This window comes from Molothrus aeneus, chromosome 2 (assembly GCF_037042795.1).
Source record: "Molothrus aeneus isolate 106 chromosome 2, BPBGC_Maene_1.0, whole genome shotgun sequence".
Taxonomy (NCBI): domain Eukaryota; kingdom Metazoa; phylum Chordata; class Aves; order Passeriformes; family Icteridae; genus Molothrus; species Molothrus aeneus.
Genome location: NC_089647.1, coordinates 35,686,177 through 35,712,682, shown reverse-complemented (window position 1 = coordinate 35,712,682; position 26,506 = coordinate 35,686,177). Strand labels below are relative to the sequence as shown.

The window sequence follows — 26,506 nt, the reverse complement described above, 5'->3', positions numbered from 1 at the left end:
AGAGAAGCAGCAGGCCTTCCTTTTAATGGCAGTAGCAGCTGTGATGTGGAAGGCTGTATTAATACAGACCTGGGAAAAGTATTGATTTATGCAAGTTATTTTTGTAGAATAAATCACAGGTGGAGGTTATGACACCAAATTCTGGCCCCATCAACACTCAACTCAATTAGAAAGAAAGACAGTTTAAAACTTGTAAATTTTGCCCACAAGTTTCAGAAAACTTTGGCTAAACCAGAGTATTATCTCTTCAACTGTGCAGGAAGATGGGACATAGGATTAGATCATCCCCTAAATCCAGTCCTCTGTTGGCAACTATTATCCCTTCATTGTTTATAGCTTTATCATCCAATTTCATGTGACAGGCTTTCTGTTCCCAGGACTGCTATTGAAAGCTGTTCCTCAGACTCATTTCCTCTCCTGTTTCTAGCAAACTTATTTATTCATCACAAGCCTACACTTGCTTTATTTTTGTCTTATTGCTGTTGTTTAGTTGGTGCAATTGGAGGCACAGATTTTATGCATGCAAGCTGTTTACAGACTGCAGCTCAGAGGGACACGTCACCTTGTGAGGGTGAGAATTCACACTTGTCCACAACCCTGTGGCAAGAGCTCTAAGTCTGCCTGGGGCAGAGTCCTGCTCTGCTGACATCATGGCCATATCACAGCAACAGATTATATTTCAGAAGCAGTAGGAGGGGATTAAAGAGAGGGAAAAAAATAAAAAGACCATCTGAAAAATAATGTAAGAAACTTTGTGTTCATGTTCCCTAGCTCTTCAGTGTTGTCAATGTTGGTTATTTTAGAAAACATCACATTTCTTTTTTCTCCACTTGAAAACATTATTTCCTGATAGCATATGACTACACGCACAAATTTTACGAAAAAAAAATGTTCCAGCCTTCTTTGTTGCAGATGAACAGCCAAAATGTGAATCCAAATGCAAATAAGAACCTTAATCAATTATTTTGAAGGACAACTATATGATTTAGTTAGGATTAATCAACAATTTTCTGACATTCAGTGTTGACAATAAGCAATTCTATAAAAGTGCTGAGTGAAATAAACTTTAATTTTCACAGTATTGTAAAGCCTACCTATATTATTTAATGTACTCTGGTGCAATACAATAAATAAAAAATTAGAAAATTTAGCTTCATTCAAGAAATAATTTAAAATTCATCAGGCATCAGAGAAGAGCCATGAAAATAATGATGAGACTGAAAAACATGCCTTGTAAAAAATAGTCAAAATAACAGATTTATAAAATATTAAGGAGTGGTCTCAGTGTTATTTGGGTAAAAAAAAAAGCTAAAAGTAGAATTGCTTCTAAATTCTAGGAATGAGAATAGATGCATTGGTCAGGAGGTAGTTTGTGCAACTTTTAATCTGAAAATAGATAAAAAAACAATGAAAATAAATATTTTCACAGATATTTTGATAGATGTCCTACTACTGCAAAAAAAAAAGAAAATATTTGATCTTACAAGACATGCTGCAGTGAACACTAGAACATGTTGAAGTAGCTCTGGGTGTTTTACAGAATCTCAGACCAGATGATCCATCAAACAAGATGCTTCCTCTGTCTCAAGAGGCCTTTTTACAAAAAAGGGTGTCTTCTCAAAATAGTCAACAATTTTTCACCTAAACCATTAATGACGTTTCAAGCATAATTTTTAACCTCCCCCAAATGTGGGTTCGATTTGAGTTTCTTACAATATTTCACATGCCCCAAACGAGGACTGCATCTCCAAAAGGTGATTTGTATCTCTAAGTCATGGGTTCATCAGATAGCAAGTGAATTAGGACTGACTGAAATATCTCCTTGGTGCAGAAACACAAGGAGTGATCAAGGCAAGAAGGAAAAAAGAAGAAAAAAAGAGGAGACTGAAAATGACTGTGGAAGCTATCCCAGCCTGGGATCCTGAGCACTGTGCTGCTTTAAATCTGTTTTATGGGCTCCAGAACTATGTGCTCAGCAAACAGATGTATTCATGTAGGAGAGCTGGAAAGGTGCTCCTGTGGCTTAAAAATAGTAGCCAGGCACTGAGGGAGATGGTGGAGCTCCCCAGGGTCAGCTGAAGTTTTGGATGAAGAGGAATGGACACCTGTGTCCCTTGATTTCAAACAGTTGCCATAAGCACTTGACTTGTCTTCTTTTTTAAGCAAGAAAGTAAGGACCAGGCTGAGATACCACTTTGTCCTACATTTGATGTCCTTGACTGCCTGTCAGCACTGTAATAAGGACTGTAATTAATAATATGCATGAAAATTCTTATAACCTTTAGTAATTGACCACCACACCCTCTTATCAAGACAATAATGAGCTAAACCTGTGTTGTGTTTAGAAAAAAAAAAAAATTTGAGGCTCTTTACCATGAGGGCAAATTTCAAACAGGAAAGAAAGGAATTAATTTGCAGAGCTATGACAGATGTAACATGTCCCTGCACATCTAATTAATGCACATAATGCAGACCTGTGGCTGCTACTCACCAAATGATACTTTGTGAAGTTTCAGCTGTTCCTCATGCTTCTTGGCTAATTTATAAATTCTGTTGCTGTATCCTTTTAAGGCTTCTCCATAGTCTCTAGAGTCGAATGGAATGACCTGGGAATCTGCCAGTTCATAAACCAGTTTTCCTCGTAACTGGGCAATTGTTAGCTGTTTCTTGAAGGTGGGGTCATAAAATTTTTCCACTAGCTCAAATGTCTCGTACACAGTGTGATAGACAGGATAACTGCTGAATTTGTCTGCTTTCTGGAAAAGAGCAAGCAAATTTGTCAATGCCCTGTATTCTGACTGCAGTTAAAAGATGTATTGATCCCTTTATGACCCTGATGCTTTGTTTGGTTTCCAAATCAAAAAAGCTATCTGCTACAAAACACAATTTAATATCCTTCATTTGTATGTGTTTGTATTAAAAAATTAAACCAGTCTGAATCCATGGACTGTTGCACAGGATTGAGCATGCTTCCTTCTCTCTACCCACACAGACCTGCCTTCAGTTCCATTGCACAGAGGTTGCCTTCTCCAAGAGTGAAAACAGTTTGGAGTTTGGATAGCAAAAGTCATCAATCATAGCCCCTTTTTACCTTGTGTAGCTGTTTCTGAACACAGCTATGGAAGATTTGTATATTAAGGGGACTATTAATAGCATGGTGGAACAAACTGTCCACCTTCAATCAGACTCTATAAATACCTCTCTGTGAACTTGACATCCTATAGAATATACACATCACTGTAACATGTTTTATTCTCCAAACATTTAGGTTTCTTGTTAAATTAAGAAACATCACTGTATACAAACCAGTCAAAGATGCTTTGAAGCTTTTTTATTAATTATGAATAAATGCTTTTAACAGGATGACTGCTCAGCACTATCAAACTTCTTTGAGCAGTCTGTCAGACTTACCCTGTTCTTGGTGTAACGAGCTCTACCTGATGCAATTCCCAGTCGCTGGAAGTAAGCTTCAAAATCACTGCCTGACCCCAGTTTGTTTATTCTGCAAGCAGAAAAGACAACATCTTAGTGAGGGCACTTACTGAACAGTATGGTAGTAATTTATGCAAAATGCAGATTTTTCAGAGAAATTGAGGTCAGATTTTCTGAAGGGCACATCAGGGACACTAGCAAGATCAAAGGCCAGATTAATGGCAAGCTTAATTACTTAACTGATTTTATTCCAACACTCTGATTCAGTATCCAATATTGCTAGGAAGATCTTTTAATTGTAGCAATCCTAATTATGGCAAAGCTGACATTAAAAATACAAACAATTTATGCACAGGAGCCATAAAATTGTATCAGCCATGTCTCTGCCGTCTTAAAACATCAATCATCTATTTCCAAACTAATACGAATTGGGCAGCAGTATGTGTAAAGACAGATGTGTTTGTGTACTTGGCACGTTCCGCTGCAGAATCCAAGACCGATAAATAATTCCCGCTGCGAAAGGCACGGGCGGCATTCGGCACCCGCGGGCCGCCGCTGCCATCTGATGGGGAGCTGCGGCGTGGCAGGGGCAAGGAGACGGCAGAAGACAGACACCGCACCCGAAGTATTTTCAAATATTTATATTTGAAGTTAAGTTTCAGGTTTATATGTTTGGCCGGATGAATAATTAGTGTTTATCAGCTAAAAAAAAAAAAAGTTTCCTCTGTTTCCAGGTGAAGTTAGTGTACATAAGGAATGATGTGCATCAACTAAGAAAGATCAAATGTGGCTGCTTTTTCAAAAGGAAGAAATCTCAGTGGGTCTAATGAATCCAGAAACTCATCTTAGCAGAGCCAGAAACATGCAGAAGATTTTTGTCAAATCACAGAAGTGGGCAGTTCTGTCTACCTTATGTCAGTAACGCCACACTGGGAATGAGATTTAGCCTTTCTGAGTCACAGGTGGAAAGAGTGTTTTGGACTTGCAATACCTTGAAATATGAAGTGCTACTACACTCATATATAGATTTGTAATGTAATACATTTACATTCATTGAATAAACAAGAAATAATTATCTCAAGATTTTTAATTACTGCTTTTTAATTACTGTTCTAGGCAGGTTCTTTCAACTGTTTGCTTATCCTAACAATTTTGATTTTATCTTATCTAGTAGGTGACTAAACTATGTTTTGAACCCTTTCCCTACCCTGCTTTTTTTGAATTTTCAGATTGCTTTTCTACTAATATAAAGGTCTTTAGAAAGTGTGGGGTTTCATTTCATCACAGGAATAATGTCACCATCATTAAATAAAAAGAATACTATTTTATTTTACTATTAAAAATATTATTGCTAGAGGGTCACCTTGCACTAGAAGATTTTTTATTGCTGCCATAAATAGCACATCTCAAAAAATTCTAGTGAATAGCCATGCCATGATATGATTAAAATATTGGGGTAATAAACCCTGAAACATATTAACTTACCTGGGAAAGTTATTATTTTCAGATGAGGGATCTTTGTCCAGCCAGCTCTCATAAAGAGATTTATTTTCATAACCCTCATCAGGGCTTAAAATCTGGAGAGGGAAATATGATAATCTCATTGAAAATACCTCTAACTCGATTCATTATCAAAGGAGATCTTTGCAGCTCCCTGCTTCATTCTTAACCAGCAGTGCTGCTGCACGCAGGGAAGTGAATATTGACATTTGTTACTCACATTTATGCATTCCCAAACAAGGAAAGCATCTCACAGGCACTTGGAACCAACCACAGATAGCAGGAAAGAACAGGTTAAAAGGATGCTACCTGGAGCTCATCTACTACCGGGGAAATGGGCATGTACACACACAACAGCAAATATAATACTGTGGGACTCCTCAGTTTACTGGAACCTGCTTTCCTTTCAGCAGGCATGGGGAGATGACAATCACAAGCCTGTTTGTCCTGAGGTTTGCCCTGCACAGCAGCAATATTCTCTCAACAAGGCTAAACCTAAAATTCGACTGCGTGTTCTGCAGGAAAGGTACAAAATAATTATAGCAGTTCCAAGGGAACTCAACCAAGCCTGGAGAATCATTGTGCAAGACACCGTATGTACAAATGTAGGTCTCACCCTCACCTCAAAAAAAACCCCAAAAGCTCTGTAACCAGGATGGAAAAGGTAAATATTAGTGTTGTCATCATGCTGCCAGCAGAACTATGAAAGAGTATAAAATAAGTTGACGAAAGCTCTTAGAAAATCTGTGGCAGACTAGAAATAAGTCAAGACTCCAACCCTGGTCTCCACCTACACTTAAACAACCTTTAATAGACATGGTCCCTTAAGTATAAGATTGGCTATTATGTGCAGAGGATTGGATTTTTTTTTTCCAAAGTACAAAGCATAAATGTTCATGGACACTTACATGGTCCCACCATGTTGTTGAGACTTAAATTCGACCTTGAAAAACATTCAGACTCCAAATTGAAATTGCAAAGAGTTCTGACCTCTGAGATTCTGTCAGCAACTAGCAGGAAAATAACAACTTTGTGAAATAACTGCTTGGCTGCTGTCATTTCTGGGTACTCTGGTCAAGTCCTAGGGCTAAAGTGAAAAATGCACATTAATAAGAGCAAGCTGAACTCTGGCATGTGGGAGGAAAAGCACTCTATGCTCTGGCAAAGATGTTATTCTAACAGTTTTGGTCATGTAAAAACATTGGTCAGCTTTTTCATACAACACTGAGAGCATAGTAAAACATATTTGCCCGGACTTAGATCCAAATCTAGGATCAGCATAAGCTTCCTGCTAACTCAAGAGAAGATGAAGAGTTCTCTAACTATAAATGCAAAAGAAGCAGTGATAATCACAGGAGGATTGGAGTTGAACTATTGCAGACACCATTTGGTGGTGACCAAATGTCTAAACCCTGGCAGTAAAGCAGGGCCAAGAAGACAGTCAACAGCTCAATGTCCCATCTGTATGCTGGACCACACTTAAAGGCAGAACTCCCTGAAAGAAAACACTTCATGTGTACACTACATTTCTTTCTGGTGAGGACTGGCCCACTCAAAAACAAGAAGAGCAAAGAGGTCTTTGGATGTTGGATAACTGGGTGTTGGACACCTTAATAGGAACAGAAATAACTTTCCTTAGGACAGGCATAATCAGGCTGCCAGGTTTTCTATTGTTTACATCATGCTTCTACTGTTAAAAGCTAAAATAACAGTGAATATGACATTTATTTTTACAAGTCAGTCTCAAGTACTTTGCCTGGTTACTTTAATGGAAGTTTTCTACTCAAATCAGCAATAGCTGGATAGTTGACTTAAGATCAGAGCTAGGTACTAATTTTAGCATCGAGCACTTTTTTGTAACTTTGTTTATCTTTTACAGTGAAATGTCTTCCTGAGTTAGTGGCTTGCTGCAGAGAGAAAGTAAATTATTTTATCAACGGCCCTGCAGCACTAAGGACACGAAAAGTTTTTTAGACAAAAGAGAATGCTCTTCAGTGTGCCAAGAGTCAGAGCTAATATTCGAACAGCACAGCTTCTTCCCTCTGCAAGGATGAAAGATTAAGACAGAATTGACAGGAAAATAAAATGTAGAAAAGAATAGAAAATCATGGGAATAGCACAGATGAACTTTCCCAGATCTAAACCATGGCATTTCAGGTGGTAGAAGTGTGCCGTGTTTGAAAATAACTTGGGATGAATGCATCTAGCAGGATGGGAGATTGGTAGCTGGAGCCATCCTACTAAGTGCCATTACAGGGCAGATTTTTACATTGGACCAAGTGACCTGAGTTCCATTAAGATTAGGGGGGGAATAGTTTGAGTTCAGTACATACAAAGGTAGACAACCACATTTGGTCAAACAAATCTCATCCTAAAGGAACTAATTTCTACCCAATGCCTTTACAGGGAGCCTTGTTGCTCTTGTTCTGTCTTTTGTTAGCTGAGATGAATCCTCATCTGAGGGTCATGGCAATGGCTCATGAAAGGAGTCTAATCTGGTTAACTCAAATGGAAGATAAAGTTCCATGCTTTAGTGGATCACAACCTTTCAGCATTATGGTAACATATCCCGAGAGATGAAAGTAAAGGAGTCATGGTTGTTTCAAGTCACCACTTGAAACAAAGCAAATCCACACATCAGGCCTGTTAAAAAACCTTCTTAATCCTTCAATATTTATCACATATTTCAGGGGCTGAGTGAGATATGGAGGAGATTCAGGGGAACAGACAGTGAGAAAATGGTAGCCAGCCAATGTCAAAAATATTTCCCTTCAATGTTTATAACTTTAGAGAATTGATCTTGCTCAAGCATTTTGCTTTTATTATTACTATTTTTACTGTATATTGCAAATAAGATTCCACTTATGTCAGTGACACATTTCCATCCTTTTAAGAATACTGAGGAACTGTGAGCATGGACTGTGTACTGCTGATGGGATGTTTTGCTATTGATTTTGGTGGAATCTTCCAGTACAGCAATAAAACAGTCTGGTATTATTTGATAGTCCAATTTTATCAAATAAACTTGGAGTCTTACTTATTCTTAGAAAGGCAGAAAAGTAGATGGGTTCTGTACCTCTTTTGTCAGATTATACACCAGTTTGTAGAGAAGAGGGGTACAGTCAACTCTTAATGTGTAGTTACCTGAAAATAAAACAAAAACATGGAAATTTTCCCTTCATGTACTAGTGGCTTTATCTTCTTAATGGATTAAACCCTGCAGTCCTTTCATAGATAAACTTTTTGACTAAGGCAAAAATTTTGATCTTGCCTCAGAGATATATAGCAATAGACTGCATGGTCTCACTTTGTAAGCTACTGGCACTACAAGGCAATAAAGTATTGGTTATAGTACATCCACAGTAATGTAATTAAGCCTTCCCATAGCTCTAAAGTATGCCTAATTATCCCTCATTAGCTACAAGCCCTTGTCACTCATACACTTCCTAAAGCTTTCGTTGAACAGAAGGCAGACAGTGAGATGATGGAAAAAATACAAGATAATGTTAATGATGTTTCCAAGGAGAGTCTGTATGTGAAAACTGGAAATTCAAGCCACAAAAGTGCTTAAAACAATGACTTGCTTTTCTTCTTTTCATTGCTATAGGACAATAAATAGAAATAATTCACTGTCCAAAAAGCGGTATAAGAAGTGTTGTGGAGAACATATGATGATAAACAAAATAATTTTCAGAGTAGATGAATGCTATGAGTCCACAGGGGATTTTACTGCTCAGGTGAGAGATGTCCAAGGTACTTAAGCCAGTGCACTGAAAATGGTGTTCTTTTCCTTATTACACACTTCTTTTCCAGTTGTTTTGCTTTCACATTTCCTTTAATGCATAAAGCAAGAGACATGTTTGAATAATCAAGATTTAGAAGAAAATTGTTAAGGCAGCAGGATGTTGGCTGCAAACCAACTAAAAAATATGCGTTACAATCCATGGTGAGAATATGAAGCAGTTGTAAACTATTATTTCATTTGTGAGATTTTCTAGGTGTGAAATTCTGCTCTACTTTTTACACAGCATCTAGGCAGCATAAATGAAGGAACAGCTCTAACCCTCCTTATTTCCCAGCTCCAACTGAGCATTTAGAAACTGGGTTTGGCTTTTCTTTCTTTCCAATCCTCTTGTGATAGACAAAATTTTTAGCTGACAGGAATAAAAAGAGCTCCTAAATATGCCTGTAGATATCAATTTTATTCACACACAGGAAGCCCAAATAAGTTGGATTTGATGTGGGAAGAGTAATGCCCCGAGTAACAGAGGTTATGATGCAGAGCAGCTTCACAGGACCCTTCTGACTATTATTTCAGCACAGGAAACAGTAAGAAAGGTCTTTCTGTAATAAAGTCCAGCACAATTTCAGAAGGATTTTGTAATATAGATCATACTGTTGGGCCCTCTCAAAAAAACAAAGGCCAGTTTCTAAGCAGCATTCCTGAATGGCATATTCTTCTCATAATCTGAAGGACACAGTAAATTGGATAATGGTGGCTGAGGTTTTTTGTGAAACACTTTTCAGGGTCTATTTTTTAAAAAAGTCCTGCTGTAATAAATATATAACCCCCTGCTCCTGGCAATCAACAAAGGTGAGCGCACTGGCTCAAAGCACCAAAGTATCTCTCACCCCCACAAAGTCTAAGCCTGAGGTCTTACCATCATAATAATTTACTGTCTCAAAATATTATAATTCCAGAGGGACAGGAGCTGGAGCTATGACCAGAACAAGGAGCAGACTGTCATATATTAAAACTACAATTGTAAATTAAAGTTAATGCAGCTAAGAGACAGTTTAACATACAGAATGCTCAGTTCCTTAGCACAGAATAATAAACTCCTCCAGAGGAGATATTCTGGACTCAGACACGTGGACTGCAGCTCATGGATGCCACTACTTGCAAAAGAAAGCAACATGAAAACTTAAATTGTTCTCTCTCTCCTCTTAACTCCATATTTGCTACACTTATTCTGTACACCATAATACCTATCTCATGCAGTAAATAATTCACAGAGAACTAATAAAAATTATAGCTGTAAAGTCACGCAAATTTTAAAATAAAAGACCCACCTTCTATAGAAGAATCTGCATTGATGTAAGCGACTGCCCGTTCCTGAAGGACTTTGGCATTTTCCTAGGGTTGTAAATGTAAAATCCTTACTTCCAGTTAGTGGCATTTAGTCAAGAGCATGTCAAGTGCATTGTTTTTTAGAGCATTACTATTAAGATCTCAGTCAGGATAATTACTACTGCGTACCTTACTAATTATATTGTTTGAGGATGGTAAATGTTCTGAGCATATGAAATTTATTACCCTTTCTGGGACTTAATTTAATTTGTTGTGGAAAACATCCAAAAGTGTAGGTGCTGCCTGCTGCATCACACACGAGCAAAATGGAGCAGGAAAATTACTGGATAGAATTGTAGCACAGTAAAATTAGGTTATTACATGCATTTTAGCTCTGCACTTCTGGACTTTCTGAACATGCAACATGTGACTGTGAGGTCAGCCAGAATTCCTCCATGCTTTTAATCCCTAGTCTTCCATTATGTGCTCCCAGCACCGAACTCAATTTTAACACTGATAAACCAAGCACTCCTGACATATCTACAATCTTCTTTTTCAAAAGGGAAAGCCAAAGCACTGAAATTTTCTTCTTAAATGCAGTTGACTGACTATTTTGAGTTCACTAAGCATTGCTTTCATGCTAAATATATGCAGACATGTTGTTTATTTTTTTTTTCCAAACTGGTAATTATGTTTGAAATTGATACTCTAATTAGTAAGTGGTATTTCACAAGATTTTTGCTTTGTGACAGATATTTTAATTAGGTTAGCAATTGTTACTTGATTAATTCAATTTATAACCCAACTAATAATTTGTAAGTCATGTGAACTAAAAATTTAATTGGTAATTAATAATTACACCATGTAAAAAAAAAAAAAAAACCACACAGGAGAGGAGATCATGCAAAAGAATATGATGGGAGGGAGCAAGACTGTACTTGCCTATATGGAGCCTTGCATATATGCAAAATCATATTTGCAGCATAAATAAATATCTGTGTTTACGAGCTATGGAGATCATCTGTGTATCAAAAGAATGTTGCCACAGCTGAATTCTTTCTGTTACACAGAAGATGGTGAATATAATGGGTTAATTTTCCTCGAGATTTAATACATGACAGATCTGGCAGCTGCAGAGAAGAGGAATGTAAGCTGTGAGGAATGTCTCTAGAGAAACTGAATCTAATTCATGTCTAAAAAAGTAGTAATGCACACCACCAAGATGAAGTAAGGAAAAATAAAATTAAAAGACACGTTCAAATATGAACTGTGCTTACAGTTTTCTAACCTTATACAGCTGCCATTTCATGAAATAATGAACGATAGATTACTAGATACCAAATTATTACACAAAACCCATTACAGAACAGCAGTAGCAATATTTAACAAATAGAACATAAGAAAACTCCCTAATTTATTAATGACTTGTTCAAGAGAAATTGGTTTCTTTGGTATCATTGTTTCATATTCCTCATAATGAAAACAATTGTGTGGTTTTTTTCTTGACAGCAACTCTATGTATGCAGAGATATACAAAGAAATCACAAAGTTTACATACAGCATATTTTTGCCACCAGTGGAGTTCAGGTGGGACGAAAATTTAATGGCAACTCTTTAAAATATCTTAGTAAATTATTTAAAATAATTTAAATTACTTTTTCTTCATGTTTCATAAGCCAGCAGTAAGATGAAGACATTGTTAAAGCTGGAAGCCAGTTTATGAGTGAAAAAAGTAGTGCAAATCTGAAGGAATAGAAATCTCAGCTTTGTTAACAGAAGAGTGATGGAATCCCCTTGCTGTTTGGAAGCATTTTTCTGGGTTTGTTATCTCCTCTGACACGTGCCGTTTTACTATGTAATTTTGTGATTTGCTGAAACACATGGCAATAAACTAAACTGAAAGATTTTTTATTTTATAGATTCTGAAAGCTATATCCACACAGCTAAATATTAACTTGTAAATAAAATTCTAATAGAAGAATAAGACAACACATTTCTGTTAAACTATTCAGTACTAATAAATTGACATAGTTCAGCAGAAATGTGTTTTATCAGGCAATTTTCTTCCTGCTCTATTTCTAATTTAGATTTTACAGACAAAGCAATGAAAACTCTTGTAAGACCTATATTTCTTATTGGGGTTGAACAAATCTACTAAGAACTGAATATGCCCAATAGGAAAAGGAAGATACAAGTATTCAGAACCTCACTTCTGAATTTCCTAACATTCCTCCCTCAGGCATGAAAAGGAAGCCAAAAATAGCATGCCCAATAGGAAAAGGAAGATAGAAATACCCAGAACCTCATTTCTGAATTTGCCAACATTCTTCTTTCAGACAGGTATATAGTCAGGGATCCTCCTACAGAATTAATTGACTGTCCTGCCCCCGAGCCTCTACAATGCTGGAATTCACAGGAATTTTGATTCTATTCACTCATAAATGATCTATTCTTTCATTTGCACAGTAGGATTGATTTTTATACAAAGGCTTGGCATGCTTACAGATCAGAAGTTCAGGATCTGGACTTGAATTTATAGAAACTAAGGAATTTCTCAAATAGAAAGTTAGACCAATCTGGATTAAATAAAATGGTATAATTCTGTTAAATTATGAGATATATTTCCACATAGAGACCACTGTGGGATATTAGCTTTGAATCAAAGTATATTTTTAAATCTTAAAAGAGTTCTTACACTTACAACATAAGTGTAAGAAGCTAGGTAGGTAGGTAATTTATATAAATACATGAGTGCCTCACAACACCTGAAGGAGTCTGTTGTACTCCAATTTTACCACAGAGTTTTTGATTGCAGTTTAGGTATAGATCCTGGGTACTGTAGTCACCTGCAACACACTTTCAAGTTTTGCTTTACTTTACATAGGTTTTTTTATTTACCTCAGCCCACTCTGTGGAACCCAATAATCCAAATTCTTCTGCATCCCAGCTAGCAAAAATAATAGTTCGCCTAGGTCTCCAACCTGCAATTACATCATTAAACTTGAAAATTCAACTTATACTTTAAAAGTCTACTGACCACAGTGTATTGAAATTGCTTTAAAAACAGCACTTAACTGATATAACAGTAAAAAAATCCTCTCTAAAATCCTTAGAGGAACATATTACTGCAGAGGCATTTCTTCTTAATGCAATATTTTCAATCTGCACAGCTAAGAGGGTACCATTACACTCACGAGGGGATAAATTCAGCCAACTTCCACACAATGCCACATATGCATCTCTTCAATGAATCTACAACTTTCATAATGAGAAATAAAACTTTCTGTAGAGGTGAAAAGTTAAATCAATAGAACAACTTATGGAAGCACTGATCCTCAAAGCTGCTGTTTTTCATATCCATCATTTTACATCTGTAGTAAGTTACCTTCCATCTTCATTTTACCGAAACTCTGTACGATTTCTTGCAGAACTGCAGCACCAGTGGTTGGATCAATACCACCAAACACCCAAGAGTCTCTATGACCACCTAAAATAATATATCTGTCTGGAAACAAACATACAGTATCAATTAGTAATTAAAAATGCACTAGGATTACCTGTGATTTCCTTTGACTGCATCTTTACTTGTATGAAATCAAATATGAAGTTCAATACTAGTGCTACAAGTTTATTTCTTAAGGGAAACTGCAATCATTCACTTATTCTACTAAGGTCTGCAACTAAAGACAATAAATATTTAATAAATATTTTTCCATCTAAAAGTCTTTGCTCTGTATGACCTGCTACAAGAGCATAATGTATCAATATATAATATATCAATAGTATCCATAGTATAATGTTAATGTTCCAAATCATCACTAGGTTTCTGTAATTTGAATTATGTTAATTTTTGCAAAGGCAAAATGTATGAATGATGTAAGGTGAAGCCTACTGTAAAGTGACAGGCATTATAAAAAAACATTCTCTGATGTCTATCACTGTATTTTATAGGGAATGCTATTCTTGGGAATGCCAATGACAAATAGTGTGATGGGAAGGACAGAAAAACTACTAAGAATTTCTCAAGACTCTGTATTGTATGGTTATCTAAAACACTTTAATTTTCTTACAACACAAGTACAATAGAAATATAAAACAAGTACAACACAAATACAAAAGAGAGAAGGAATTAAAATCATCAAGCACCTGATGCTCACCTGGTTCCAGAGCTCCTCTGAGGATGCCAATGACGTTGTAAATTCGTGTTATTTTATTGCTTGTATGAATGTGCATTCTGATTTTTCTGAAATGGAAGGTGGAGTATACATTTCTGATTGATAAGCCAATAAATAGCCAATGCTAATAACATGCAAACCAGAGAGTTTGTGCTTCTGTCCTGCCTTGAGTTTTCAGCACTGATCCAACGTGTGTTCAGCACTGTCATGCTGTCTCAGAGACCCATTTTTTATTTCAGTAAAGCCTACTGCTGATGCCTTAGAAAAAAGCCTATGAGCTGTTCTAGTCTATACATTTGCAAAGATTTACAGAATTTATAGACCTTTTTTTAATGGGAACCCATCAGATAATTGTGTATTAGATGAATAAACTGAAAAACATGCACAGTGATAAAAAAAAAAATCTACATTTTGACCAAAATTATAATTGTGGATATGCAGATGTTTATAAAGAATACACTTTGGTTTCCTAGCACAGGCCCATACAACAATACAGAACTTGAAGAAAAGATGATTAGGAATATTCATCCAGGAATAAACTGAAATCTGTGTTTAGGACAGTAGATCTAAGTGATTAAGATTTGTCAGTCACAGAATCACAGAATGGTTTGGGTTGGCAGGGACCTTAAAGGTCATCCAGTTCCAACCTCCCTGGCATGGGCAGGGAATCCTCCATTAGAGCCAGAACACCTTCTACTAGAAGCACATTTTTTTCTTCCCTGTCCCCTACCAGTAAAATCCACTTGTGAAATTTTATAACAACCAAGGGAATCCAGATATTTGGAGAGATAAAACTAACGCATGTTGAGCCCCCTTAAGCTGTGGAAGAAACAAAGCACCAAACAATGGGGGGGTTTGTGTGTCTGGCAAAACCTCAGGAGATCCACATTTGAAGTTATCTTTTCAGCAGCAAATCTGCATAGCTGTCAAAATCAAAACCTACTTCAGGACACCCACTGGATCTTTGCCCAGAAAGTAACAGGCACCAGTGCCTTGAACGTGCATATATGTGCACACTTCCCATGTGCAAGAGACTTTCTACCTAGAATCAAAAGGTTCATTTTGATATGGAACTGCTCTGAGAAAGAACTATGTGTAGAATTAATCCATATTTACAACAAAAATGTTACTCTATCAAGTAGGAAGATGTTAAAAAGCCTACTCAAAAATACAAGTTTTGTGGATGAATCATATTGTTTTCTCACTGTTGCTCTTCAAGATACTCCATACAGCACTGTAATTATGTCAAATATGCTTTCTTATTTAGTTATTCCCACTTTATTAACTTTCAGCTAGCTAGTGTTAAAGCAGAGCAGAAAAGAATAATGATAAATGAAGTCTTTATAAAATTATATATATATATTCAGACATACTCTTGTTTTCCAGGAGATAGAGCAGTGATAATGATACACCATTTTTACACACTGTTTTTTGGGGTCCACTAACAGTCCTCACTGAATAATAACTTCTGTAAACTTAAACTATATTTATGTGGAAAAGTCAGAAAAAAGTGAGCTTTAGCTTTATTGCAATTTATTGTCAAATGTCAGTGTCATGTGGCTTGATCTGCTAATTTATTATCTTTTTCTAATGGAATTTATTTTCAAATTCTAATAATTATCTCCAAATGTATCCTAGCAGAAGGAAGTAAATATCTCCAGAGTATCTTTAGATGTATTGATTGAGAGTCTTTTCCTCAGAGGGATTTTTTTTTTTTTTTGGCAAAATTGTATGAACAGAAAAGTATTAAAACAGACCTTGCAGAAGAGTTGCCTGTGAATCCTGGCCCTATATTATAAGACACATTGAGACTTCCCTTCCAGCTGCTGTCTGGAGCTGCAGGTCCTCCCATTGCACTGTGAAGTGAAAACCAAGACAAATGCAGTTGACCATTAGGCTGAAACCTTAAATTCTCTTAATAATTACTGCAGCAAAACCTAGGTGGTTTTACAAAATTCTTAAAAGCATTATTGCAAAAATAGAATGCTTTAAATTTTCCACATTTTCTGGAATAACTACATTACTACTACATTAATTACTACATTATTACTTCTGAATTACTTTCATTACTACAAAAGAGTAGCAAATGCAAGTAACAACATAGACTTTGCCATCTTAATATGAAAAAATTGTCTGCACATTTGTCAACCCTGACTTCTGGAGAGGAGGGCTGATGTACACTCACCGCAATAATACTTCTGCATCATGATATCCAATGGGATGAACCGGGATTTTGGGAATCCCTACACCTTCATTAACCTTGTACCTGAAAGTGTACTCTGAGAAAACAGAAGAAAATGTAAAGTTTATGGCATTCTTAACAACTTTAACCAAACTGGAAACACTTTTAAGCAGAGCAGCCACCAGCATACATGATTCTTTTTAATTCTTACATCATTTCTCACACACTGCTTCTAGAAAACCAAACTGTAATGACAGAACCATCTGCACAGCAGTGCAGAAGATGTCGCCATGCTTGATGCATGATTTGCTAGCTAGATTTGCTGTCCAACCATGTTATAACATTTCCTCCAAGCTGGCATGTGAGGTGAAAATGGCACCTGTGCAGCTGCTTGACAAGCTGCAGAGGACATCCACAGATGCCTTTACCTGGGTCGAAGACCGCCAGTGTCTCTGTGAGTCTGCTGGGCTTGGCACACACAACCTCTCCTGGTTTAGGTTGTCCTATGTCCCCAGCAGTGACCACACAAGCCCATGAGCTTTCCAGAAGCATCCCTGTACAGCCATCCCACCAGCGCCCAGCACTGGCAGGTATCTTAGCTCAGACCAAGTTTAGGATGCCAACAAGGACAAGAGAAGCACGTGGTGCCAACTTTTGAAAGACTCCAGGCTGCTCTTATTTTTGCTACAGGAATTTTTTTCCCCTTAAAAAGGATTTTAAACTGTTTTTTTCCTGGAACTTTTGATTAACAAGGAAACATACCACCAAGTAAAACTATTAGTCCTCTTTGATGGCAAAGTATAACCTTGTTTAAAAGTGGTCCTCTTGAGAAACATAGACATTTTAAAATGGCTATAATTCTCAGTTGTTTTCTGCTCCTTCACAGTCTGTAAACTTACACATCCTGCTTTTTTAAGTGTCACAAAGGTCGTACCATATAAAGAATTTCCTAGAAACTTTATTCCCCTGCCTAACTGAATGCAGTTAGAATGACACAGACAGAACTTAGTGTGCAATAGAAAATTAACTATTGTCAATAAGAATTTCAAGCAGCTTTTTTTTCTGTGCATCTGTACCAAAAATTAATTAACTTCTAGTGCCACACTTTCAGCAGCAGTTTATGAAGTACTTGATGGCCCAGGCTAGAGAACTTTCACTCACCTTTTGCAGGATAACCTGGAGTCAGAGGATCCCCAGCTCCATTCAGATTTAAAACATTCCCACGCTGGACTCCTCCACCTGGAAGGTTCCAGCCGTTTGGATAAGGTTCTACTCCAGGTGCACAGTAGTCAGCAGGGTCTGAGTAAAGTATGATCCCTTTTGCTCCTGCTAATATGGCATTTTTAACCTGTGAAATTATTTGGCTTTAAGATGCAGCTTTTTTTTTTTTTTAATGCAGCAAGAAATCTGAACGTTGAGATTTGCTTCCATGCAGGCATGTTTTTAGAAGACAAGTATGTGAAAGAGTTGAAAATTACCTCAGATTTAGCAGAAGAACCAAGCATAGTGAAATGCAGTATGTTCATTATTTGTGTCAAACCTTTTGTCATAGCTCAAGGCTATGAAATGAAGAACAGAACATAAAAATGAGGCCCAACCAAAACCTGACTACCATCCCCACTGCCCCACTATCACCAGTTTTGCCAGATTTGTTGTCTAAAATCAGAAGAGATAGTTACTCAGTTTCTGTGCATCAGACTCCTCATCAAAATGCTATTATTTCAAAGTAGTGCAGTTCTATAGATGGCATGTGTCAATAGACTTGACTCTACAAACTACTCCATTCCCTGAACTATTCTCTTGCAAGAACTGCCTAGGGAGTTTGCAGTCATCTCTGTCTCAGGACTTTAATACATTCATCTGCTTTTATTATTTTGGAAGTTTTTCTTAGACTGCAGTCACAATGGATATATTGTAGTCTTCCTTCTGCTCATATGTTCCAATGAACAGCCCTTATTAATTCCCTCAAGCTCTACCATCAACAGTGTCTGACCCACAGAAGAAAAATTAAAACTCAACCCTTACTTTGTTTCCTCTGAAGATCTTCCCATATCTGGCAATGACAATCTTTCCTGTACAGTTAATTCCCATTTCACGCTCCAGCTTAAAAAAATCTTCTGTACGCCCATAATTCACATACACCAGATCTGCCTGGGCAGAAAAGAAAAGCAGTGTCCTGGCAACTGGTCAGTCAACAAACAAAATACTCTTATCAGAAATAATGTTTCATTCACTATGTATGACAGAGGATTTTTAACTATTTTTTCATTTCTACAACTGAGATCCAGTGCCCATAAAAACAATAGCAAAAGATATCCACAATATTCCATAGGAAGCTTTGGCTCAAAATTCTGATTGGCTATTATCCTGCACTTAACAGGCCTAAAAACAGGCTGGAAAATAAACCAGGGTACTTTGGTAAACTGACAAACTTCTCTGGCTGTGACAAAGCAGTGGTATGACTTACATACGCAAACACTCACTTTTATAAAATTTCATTCATTCATGCAATGCAATGTTGTCCCTGACCTGTTCCATAATGAATTAGCAGATTAAGTGAGAACCTTTTGTGGCCTTTGAAGCCATTCATTTAATCCAAAATGTCTTCCAACTTGATATAAATATTCTAGTGTTATTCTACTAAATGCTACTTCTACCTGTGTCTTAATCAAGTCCTCTACATATGACTGAATAATATGGAACAGTCTGAGATGTATCCAAAATTTTCCATCAAGATAAAAATTTTTCACTTATTATGTGATTCAGAGTTCTAATTATTTGAGAAAGCTCAACCTTTGCATAATATGACGTCTGTCCATGCCTAAGTGTTCTTTAATTAAGACAAATGGTAATTAAAACTACTGCAACAAATTTTTGAGAAGTTGGAGCAATCTGTCCCAGAAAGTGTTTCAAAAAATAGGTAATAGTACCATTACATAATTTCTTTTCTTACCTCTGGCACTCCTTGTGCTGAAAACGCATTATAGGGTGGTAGTATATCAGTAACGTTTTCATACCCCTGTGGAGGTGGTTCAAACAATGATGTATTGAAAACCTATAAAATAAAATAACAGTAGTTTTTGATCAAACATTCTAGGCACAAATTCACACACTAAAAAAATGTTAATTATAGTTTAAACTAAAGTCAAACTCATAACAGTTATTCAGTTTCTGTGCAGCAGACTCCTTGTCAAATAATTACTATTTCAAAATATTGCAGTCCTATAGATGAAAAGTATCAAAAGCTTTGGCTTTGGCCAAGTTAGTTAGCTTTGTCAGCAGCTTAAATTATAGTTTCCATGAATTGATAGCAAAAAATACAGTTCTAACTAGTACACATAAGTTCAAACAAAAACACAGGTAGGGATCCAGAGCTGAAATTCTGTATCAGAATGCAGATATGAATACAAAGAGACACATCACATGTCAGAAGTTGCTCATCAGTCACTCCCTGAACTTAAGGAAAGAAGTAGCTTAAAATTGCCAAGAGGTAGTGACAGAAAAAGACATCTGGTTCATCCATGCCATCCCAGGTGTCTTTTTGTGGTTTCTCCCACCTGCATTATTATTCTCTTTATCTCTTATCTAGTGATGCTCCAGTTAAACGTGCTGCCCTTCATCACTATGCATTGTAACACTCATGTTGCTTTAAGGTGCACATCCACCTTCTGTCACCTTGTGAGACTGTAGCTGAGACACTGTTACAGGGTTTCTGGAAGAACTTCATTCTTTCACCTCTAAGCTCGTGTCATCCCTGAGCACACATTCCTTACTTTCTACCCTGGCTCTTCATCCTTATTTATGTGCTATGATGCTTCTCTAGAAGTCCCACCTTCTCTCCTTGCTCAGGATCCTTGTCAGAATTTACAACTACTTCTTTATTTCCCCAGGTTTTCAAAAGAGAGAAGATGTCTCTAGGCTGACTAGTTCATTAGTACTTCCAACACTAACTTAGAAGACACCATAGGAAGCCAGTGAGATCAGGTTCAGAGCAAGGGAAACAAGGCAATACTACATAAAATTGATAGTATCTCCACAATTCCTTACCTCAGCATGTAGTGGAAGAAAATATTGTACAGATGTTCAAGCAGGGTTTGGATAGGTACTTGGAAGAGAGATGTAATGAGGGTCACTGACTGGATAAATACTTGGAAAAGGTCTAATGAGAATTTTTCAAGACACTAATTTCAGCATATTCAGAGAAGCCCTGAGCTGAAAAGAGCTAGACACTGAAAGAACTGCATGCCTGAAATAGATTTCTTTGTCCTTAAACATCCCTGTGCATTCACTTAAAGCTGTTTATGGAAACAGGATATTAAGGATATTAGCCTAGATGTATCCTTAAGCTGAATCCCTCTAACACCTTATGGTCTATGGGTGTTAACTGCAGCTTCTCCACACATCCTCACTCTTCCATATGAGGCACTGAGATCTCAGGCCCTTTGCTGTGTTTTCTGCATAGCCTGGAAAACCATTTCTAAACACTAACTCCCTTTGCACTGGATTATTTTTTAATAACATAAAGCACATGCTGAGCTGAGTGCGTGAGAATACAGAAGATGACACTTTTTTAACAGGAAATCACTGGAGGTTTTTTAGGTTTTACATTAACAATGTTTTTGTCATTGAAAAGATCACCTCATTCCCTTGATCATCAATTAGTGAAATGTAGTTTGGCTGCTCTTCATTTGGGTATGAAAGAAGCACATCATAATTAACAAGTTCTGCTGAATCCAATCCAAATTCCTTCCACTGGCCTTGAATTTTTTTGGCAAGAAGAAGATTCTGTTCAGTTCCTGCGAGGTGAGGCAACTTGGTAAATGAACTAGAACAAAACAGAAAACCACTGGTAAGCAGCAAATGCAGAGATACCCAATAGTGAAATAGGATCAGTGTTTATAAAGCTAATCTTCAAGACACATTGCATGGACAGTAAGGTCTTAAAGTGTGAGCTGTAAAACATGATTGCTTATCAGAATCTGCATCAGGACATGTACAAAATGTACTCAAAGCAGAGGATCTTTCCTGAGGCCTTAAGATAAGTCAACTGAACTTTCTTCTTTGCATAACAACGGAATAGCCACACCTACACACAAGCAATGAAAATCAATGTCAAAGATTCAGCAAAAGAATATTAGCAGTATGCAAAAAATAGGAATAAATATAGGAAAGCTAAGTATTCAGAAAGGAGCCTTCCAGATAATTCTGGTATCTGATCATGATTTGTACCATTGTCACAGCGTGCCCTAATGTCCTAATAAGTTTAACTTGAAAATCATTACATTAAATTATCTGCACAGATTTGCTCTTTTTTCTTAATCAAAAGCCTGAATAGCAAAACCTTCTTAACAACATTTACTTCCATATCAGATATAACACACAATGTTGATAAACAGTCACAAACAGAATCCATCCATCCCTCTGGGCTGCCCTACAGCAATCTATGCACAATTTGTTTGGCCCAGTGAACAAGTAAGGAATGGTGAAAGCTCATCAGTCAGCCAGGTACTTTGCATCAGCTTCCAATTCCCAACAGGCTACTTATCAATGGCTGCCCCACAGATGTCAGATACCAGCAATTACCATTAATTAGTGGTAGCAAATACCATGATTAATATCACTTCAGACTGTTTTCAACCCTTGTTCTACAGTGTGCACTCCCTCAGCTTCCAAAGGAGAATGATGTCCAAAGCTTTGTTAAAGTCAAGGCTGTTACAGCCACTATAATGTCTCCCCTTATGCACGTAGCCAGTCATTTCCTTACAGAAGGCAATATGCTGACCATACAAACAAACAGGAAATAAATGCTGACTCTTCTGTCCTTCGCGTGCTTGAAAACAGATTCCAGAAGGATGTTTTGTCACCCTTCCAGACCTGGAGCTGACCAACTCAGAGTCCTCCAGGTTGTCCTTATTAAGATGGGCACACTATCAGCCCTTTTCAGCCACCTGGGGCCTCTTGCAATCATCAGAACTTCTCATCTACAGCAACATTGCAATCATAACATAAAAGTCTTTCACATGAGGCCCACCTGGCCCCAGAATTTGAATGCATCCAGATTCTCTAAGTAGACCACAACCTTTTGCTCTTTGCTGTTGTTACTCCTTCTCTTTAAACTGTGAAGGTATGCACCAAAGTCTGGAAGCAACCTTTGCCCAACCTTGTTGTTTGTTTGCCTCTTGCACTTTAATTCCCACTAGTATTTTAAGTACCTTTTAATTCTTTAGGTATCCTAAATGCTACATATGCCATCAGGAAAAACACGGGTGGTTTTTTTTTTTCAAATTTTCCCTTCTAAACAGTTTAACCCTTTCCAGAGCTATGATACAATGCTAAGACATGCAATGCAAATCATCTGCACTTAATGAGATTCTTGTTTTTTTTTCCCTATGTGACAAAAGCAGATGTAGTAGTCTGAAAAATAAAGAATATGGATCAAAATTTTCAAGTTCTCTTTTTTTAATGCTTTTGACTAACTTTTTGGATAGTGTGTTAATACAATCTTTCTGCATTTCCTGATTTTTATTTGAATTTAGGCAAAAAAAAACCCCAACGAGCATGAAGCATTTGGCCCATCATCAAAGCAAGCAGACAAATGAGAAACCATTAATATCCCATGGCCAAGAGACTTTGGCATAATTACAGAGCTATGCCATGCTATGTTGCCTAGATGCTCACACAAAAATAATTTTCAGGAACTCTCCAATCTACTGAAAGCAACATATACAAAGTAAGATTGGGCCTGTAGACTTGAAAAGCTTATTGATATTAGGTAAGAAACCTTTTGGGTTTAGAATAAATGTACAGGAATCAAATTTGCCAGTAATTCTTTGATGTTCTTGATGCAGCTGCTGACTTACATGTTAAATACAAACATTTTACTAGCCAGAGTGAGTATTTATTTACCTTTCATGTGAATATATTTGTTCCTCTATAGAAAATATAAATATAGCGAATAAGGTGGGTTTTTAATTTTCGTAGAATGAAAAAAAAGGATATTTTTATATCCCCAGTATTTTAGATGTTTTTAAAAAACTGCATGGGTGCACTACAATGCAAAAAAGTATATTTACTAACATCATGCAAGCCTTAACCAACCATACATGCACACTGACCATGGACAGAGCCCTTTATCTGAGAAGACAGGATATAATGGGATGTCAGAGCTCCCAATTAACAGCACATTATCCAATATGATCACACTAAAGGAATTATAAATTGTAAGTATGCATGCAACTCAGTGCTATGCAAATTTGTAGCATTAGTTTTTAATCCATTAGTTTTCTGCTCAGACTGAAAGCTTAAATAGACACTAAACAGATGATCAGTCAGATGTAATTCATGTCAATCATTGTATCCCAAACAGAGTAAAATCATCTCAGTCTGAAAGGAAGCAGTTATCTGAGGTTAGAGCTTCAGATATTTGTGAAGATAAAAAAAAGGCACACTTCATTAAATCATGATGATGGGAAATCATGAAGACTGGTAAGCACTGGCAGTAATGCAGCTGAGGGAAGCCCACTTGACTGCACAACCACTTCAAAAACACAACTTCAAAAATGGGGAGAGGGGAACAGAAGAATTGTAAGCCTTTCCCTTCTTCCCTCAGACATTTCATACCAACTAAACCATTCTAAAGCATCTTAAAAGCTCTGCTTTCAGAGGCCCTTCCTTGGAGCGGATGTTATCACTTTCTGGGTTTTTTGACTGATAAAATTGTTCAAAAAACAATGCACGAAGCTTACCGAAGAAATTTCCTGATATTCTCTGCTTTCATTTCAGCCACAAGTTTCTGTCTCACATTTTGATGCACTTCTGAAGAGCTGGGGTTTTTCTCAGTCAGTTTTGTAAACCACCCTGAAACACATTTGAAAAGTTTCCCACCTAGCAAGAATTTTCTCACATGTTTGAGCACAGGTGCAGCCTGTGGTACTAATCAGTTAAAACAACAAGGATGAACAGGGCTTAGAGCACCCTCTGCCAGTGTCTGAGGGCTCAAGCAGAAAAGTAAAATACATTTCATTGACTGAAATGCCTAAAAGTGACACAATGAAAAGAGTAAAACCTAAATCCCTGGTAAATCCCCTTTTTAAGGTAGATTCATCTCTCATTAATTTTAAACTATAGTTTAAATTCTCAATTAACTGTTTGTAGTGTGAGGTTTGAACTCCTGACACTCATGATGAAATTAGTTTATTTAATTTATGCATATATTTTAAAATAGATGTGTAAGCAGATAAAGTGAAGGTCTAGGACTTAACCGCCACCCTGCCAACACTGTAATAGTTACAGACCTGGGGAAGGCTGGGGTTAGTCTATTTAATAATTAAAAGAATAAAGTTAACTGTTGCCCAAGCCAGTTTTAAAATGTTTATTCAGTAGTAGGAATAATAGTAGTAGGAGAGGGTATATCAACTGTATGAGTTTGTCTTAAGAAAAAAAAACAACAACAAAAATATCCTTTTATTATTATAGTTAGACAACCCCAAAGTGGGAAAGTTTTCCTAAGAAAGATAAATCCATGTGCTGTTACATGCACAGTATATATGACCTGTTACACTTAAATACAGTTGTAGTAACACTCTGAACTGAACAGTGATGCTTGATCAGACTAAAAGTACATCTTGCCCAATATCCTGTTTTGGAGCTGGGCCAAAAGATGATGTTCAGGGAAATGTATAAGCATAGCAAAACCACCAGAAATTAGCAGCTCAAGGATCTCCAAAATGAAACTAATATTTTACATACTTAATACCCCTCATGGATTTTTCTTTCATGCTTTAGTGTTGGGTTTGTGTTACAACACAAGTTTAAAAAGGACATGCAATTTCAATTTGAAATCAAATGCTGCAAGTGACTTCAGAAAAGAATGCCTAGTAAAGTTCATTGTGCATAATGAAAACTTCAGTAACTTGGCTGTCAGTCAAACTCCTCCTCTTCATTCATTAAAATAGCAACAGAATAGTAGCATTTAAAAATATCTTCAGTAAAAAACAGGAAATAAAAATTAAAAAAAAATCTGGGAGATTTTGCAATCACTGAAGTCTCAAACTCTTGTACTAATTTCTTCTCTTTGAATGCCTGGCAGCCTCTTTTGGGAAGCTGTCAGCTCACCAGGGCTTGTCCTGAGCTGAAGCACAGAGCTGTTCTGTTCCTCACTCCCTGAAGACTGAAAGTGCTGGACAGAAAAGCTTAGAAAAGCAGTGGGACAAATACTTTATCACGCTTCTGAAGAGCAGCATAAGCTCCCTGCTGGTGAGTCAATCACAAGAGGGGTTGCACACAGGTGTGTGCAGGGGAGGGAAGCTGGGGGCTGAGCCCCTGGGTCTCTGCACTCACCTGTAAGAAAGCCCAGCAAGAAACAGCCGAGCAGCCCAGGGCACACGAGCCATGCACGGAGGGAAGCCTTGCTCCTGCTCCCGGCCATACTGTCACACTGACCGGCACTTGGCAGGCTCTGGGGGCTGGCAAGCAGCTGCCTTCCTCCTCCTCCTTCTCCTCCTCCTCCTTCCACCCGCAGCCCTAGGGCTGTCCCTGCCTTCTTTGCTTCTCAGTTCTCATGCTGCCTAAGCAGCCTCAATCCCTGGGTGGTGGTGATAAAACAGTTTTCCAAATGCAATTAAACTCTTCCATTTCTTAGTCTCACCCCACCAGACAGCTCCTGTGTAGCTGGGTGTGTATCTCTGTAACAGATATGTATCCAGGCTGCGCACCAAGCAATGTAGTATTTAAGATCTTAATTTCTACTAATTATCAGGACTTTCTGGTTTTGAAAGTTCCTGATTTAAGCTTGTTCACAACCTGTTCCAGTGGAAGTGACCAAAAGATGAAATTAAAGAAAAAATTATTTCCTCTTTACCAACAAAACACTGAATTGCTTCCCTTTTTAATCCACGGTAACATTAATCCTTAGCAAGCAATGTATACTTAGAGCACCTGAGAATATCATTTAGATTGGCCAGACATAATTCAATTTGCAACTAGGAAAAGTTGCAAATTTATTTCCTATATTCTCTAGCTACTTGCACTTAAGATTACAAGGTTCTTAAGATCAAGTTTTCCTCGTCTAATTTAGTTGAATCCATCAGTGTCTCATGGGGAAGGAAACAACTGCAGCCCAGGGAATAGTCAAAAGATATGTTCACA

At 37.2% G+C, this 26,506-nt stretch overlaps 1 protein-coding gene across 2 annotated transcripts in view; it reads right to left on the bottom strand.

The window, feature by feature from the left end:
* The window catches only part of NAALAD2 (N-acetylated alpha-linked acidic dipeptidase 2), a 30,404-nt gene extending 4,597 nt beyond the window's left edge, over positions 1–25,807 (bottom strand). For both annotated transcript variants that reach the window (XR_010785498.1, XM_066570417.1), the window contains exons 1-16: positions 25,700–25,807; positions 24,106–24,217; positions 20,999–21,185; positions 19,314–19,415; positions 18,386–18,511; positions 17,522–17,708; positions 16,364–16,457; positions 15,936–16,034; positions 14,161–14,246; positions 13,389–13,508; positions 12,902–12,984; positions 10,006–10,069; positions 8,009–8,076; positions 4,918–5,009; positions 3,412–3,502; positions 2,492–2,756 (exon numbers count right to left, since the gene is read on the bottom strand). Coding sequence is in view for 1 of the 2 variants with exons in the window: in XM_066570417.1 (XP_066426514.1) it covers positions 2,492–2,756; positions 3,412–3,502; positions 4,918–5,009; positions 8,009–8,076; positions 10,006–10,069; positions 12,902–12,984; positions 13,389–13,508; positions 14,161–14,246; positions 15,936–16,034; positions 16,364–16,457; positions 17,522–17,708; positions 18,386–18,511; positions 19,314–19,415; positions 20,999–21,185; positions 24,106–24,217; positions 25,700–25,787 (1,864 nt within the window). In the remaining variant the exon portion in view is untranslated. The remainder of the gene's footprint in view (positions 1–2,491; positions 2,757–3,411; positions 3,503–4,917; positions 5,010–8,008; positions 8,077–10,005; positions 10,070–12,901; positions 12,985–13,388; positions 13,509–14,160; positions 14,247–15,935; positions 16,035–16,363; positions 16,458–17,521; positions 17,709–18,385; positions 18,512–19,313; positions 19,416–20,998; positions 21,186–24,105; positions 24,218–25,699) is intronic.
* Between the last annotated feature and the right edge of the window lie 699 nt (positions 25,808–26,506).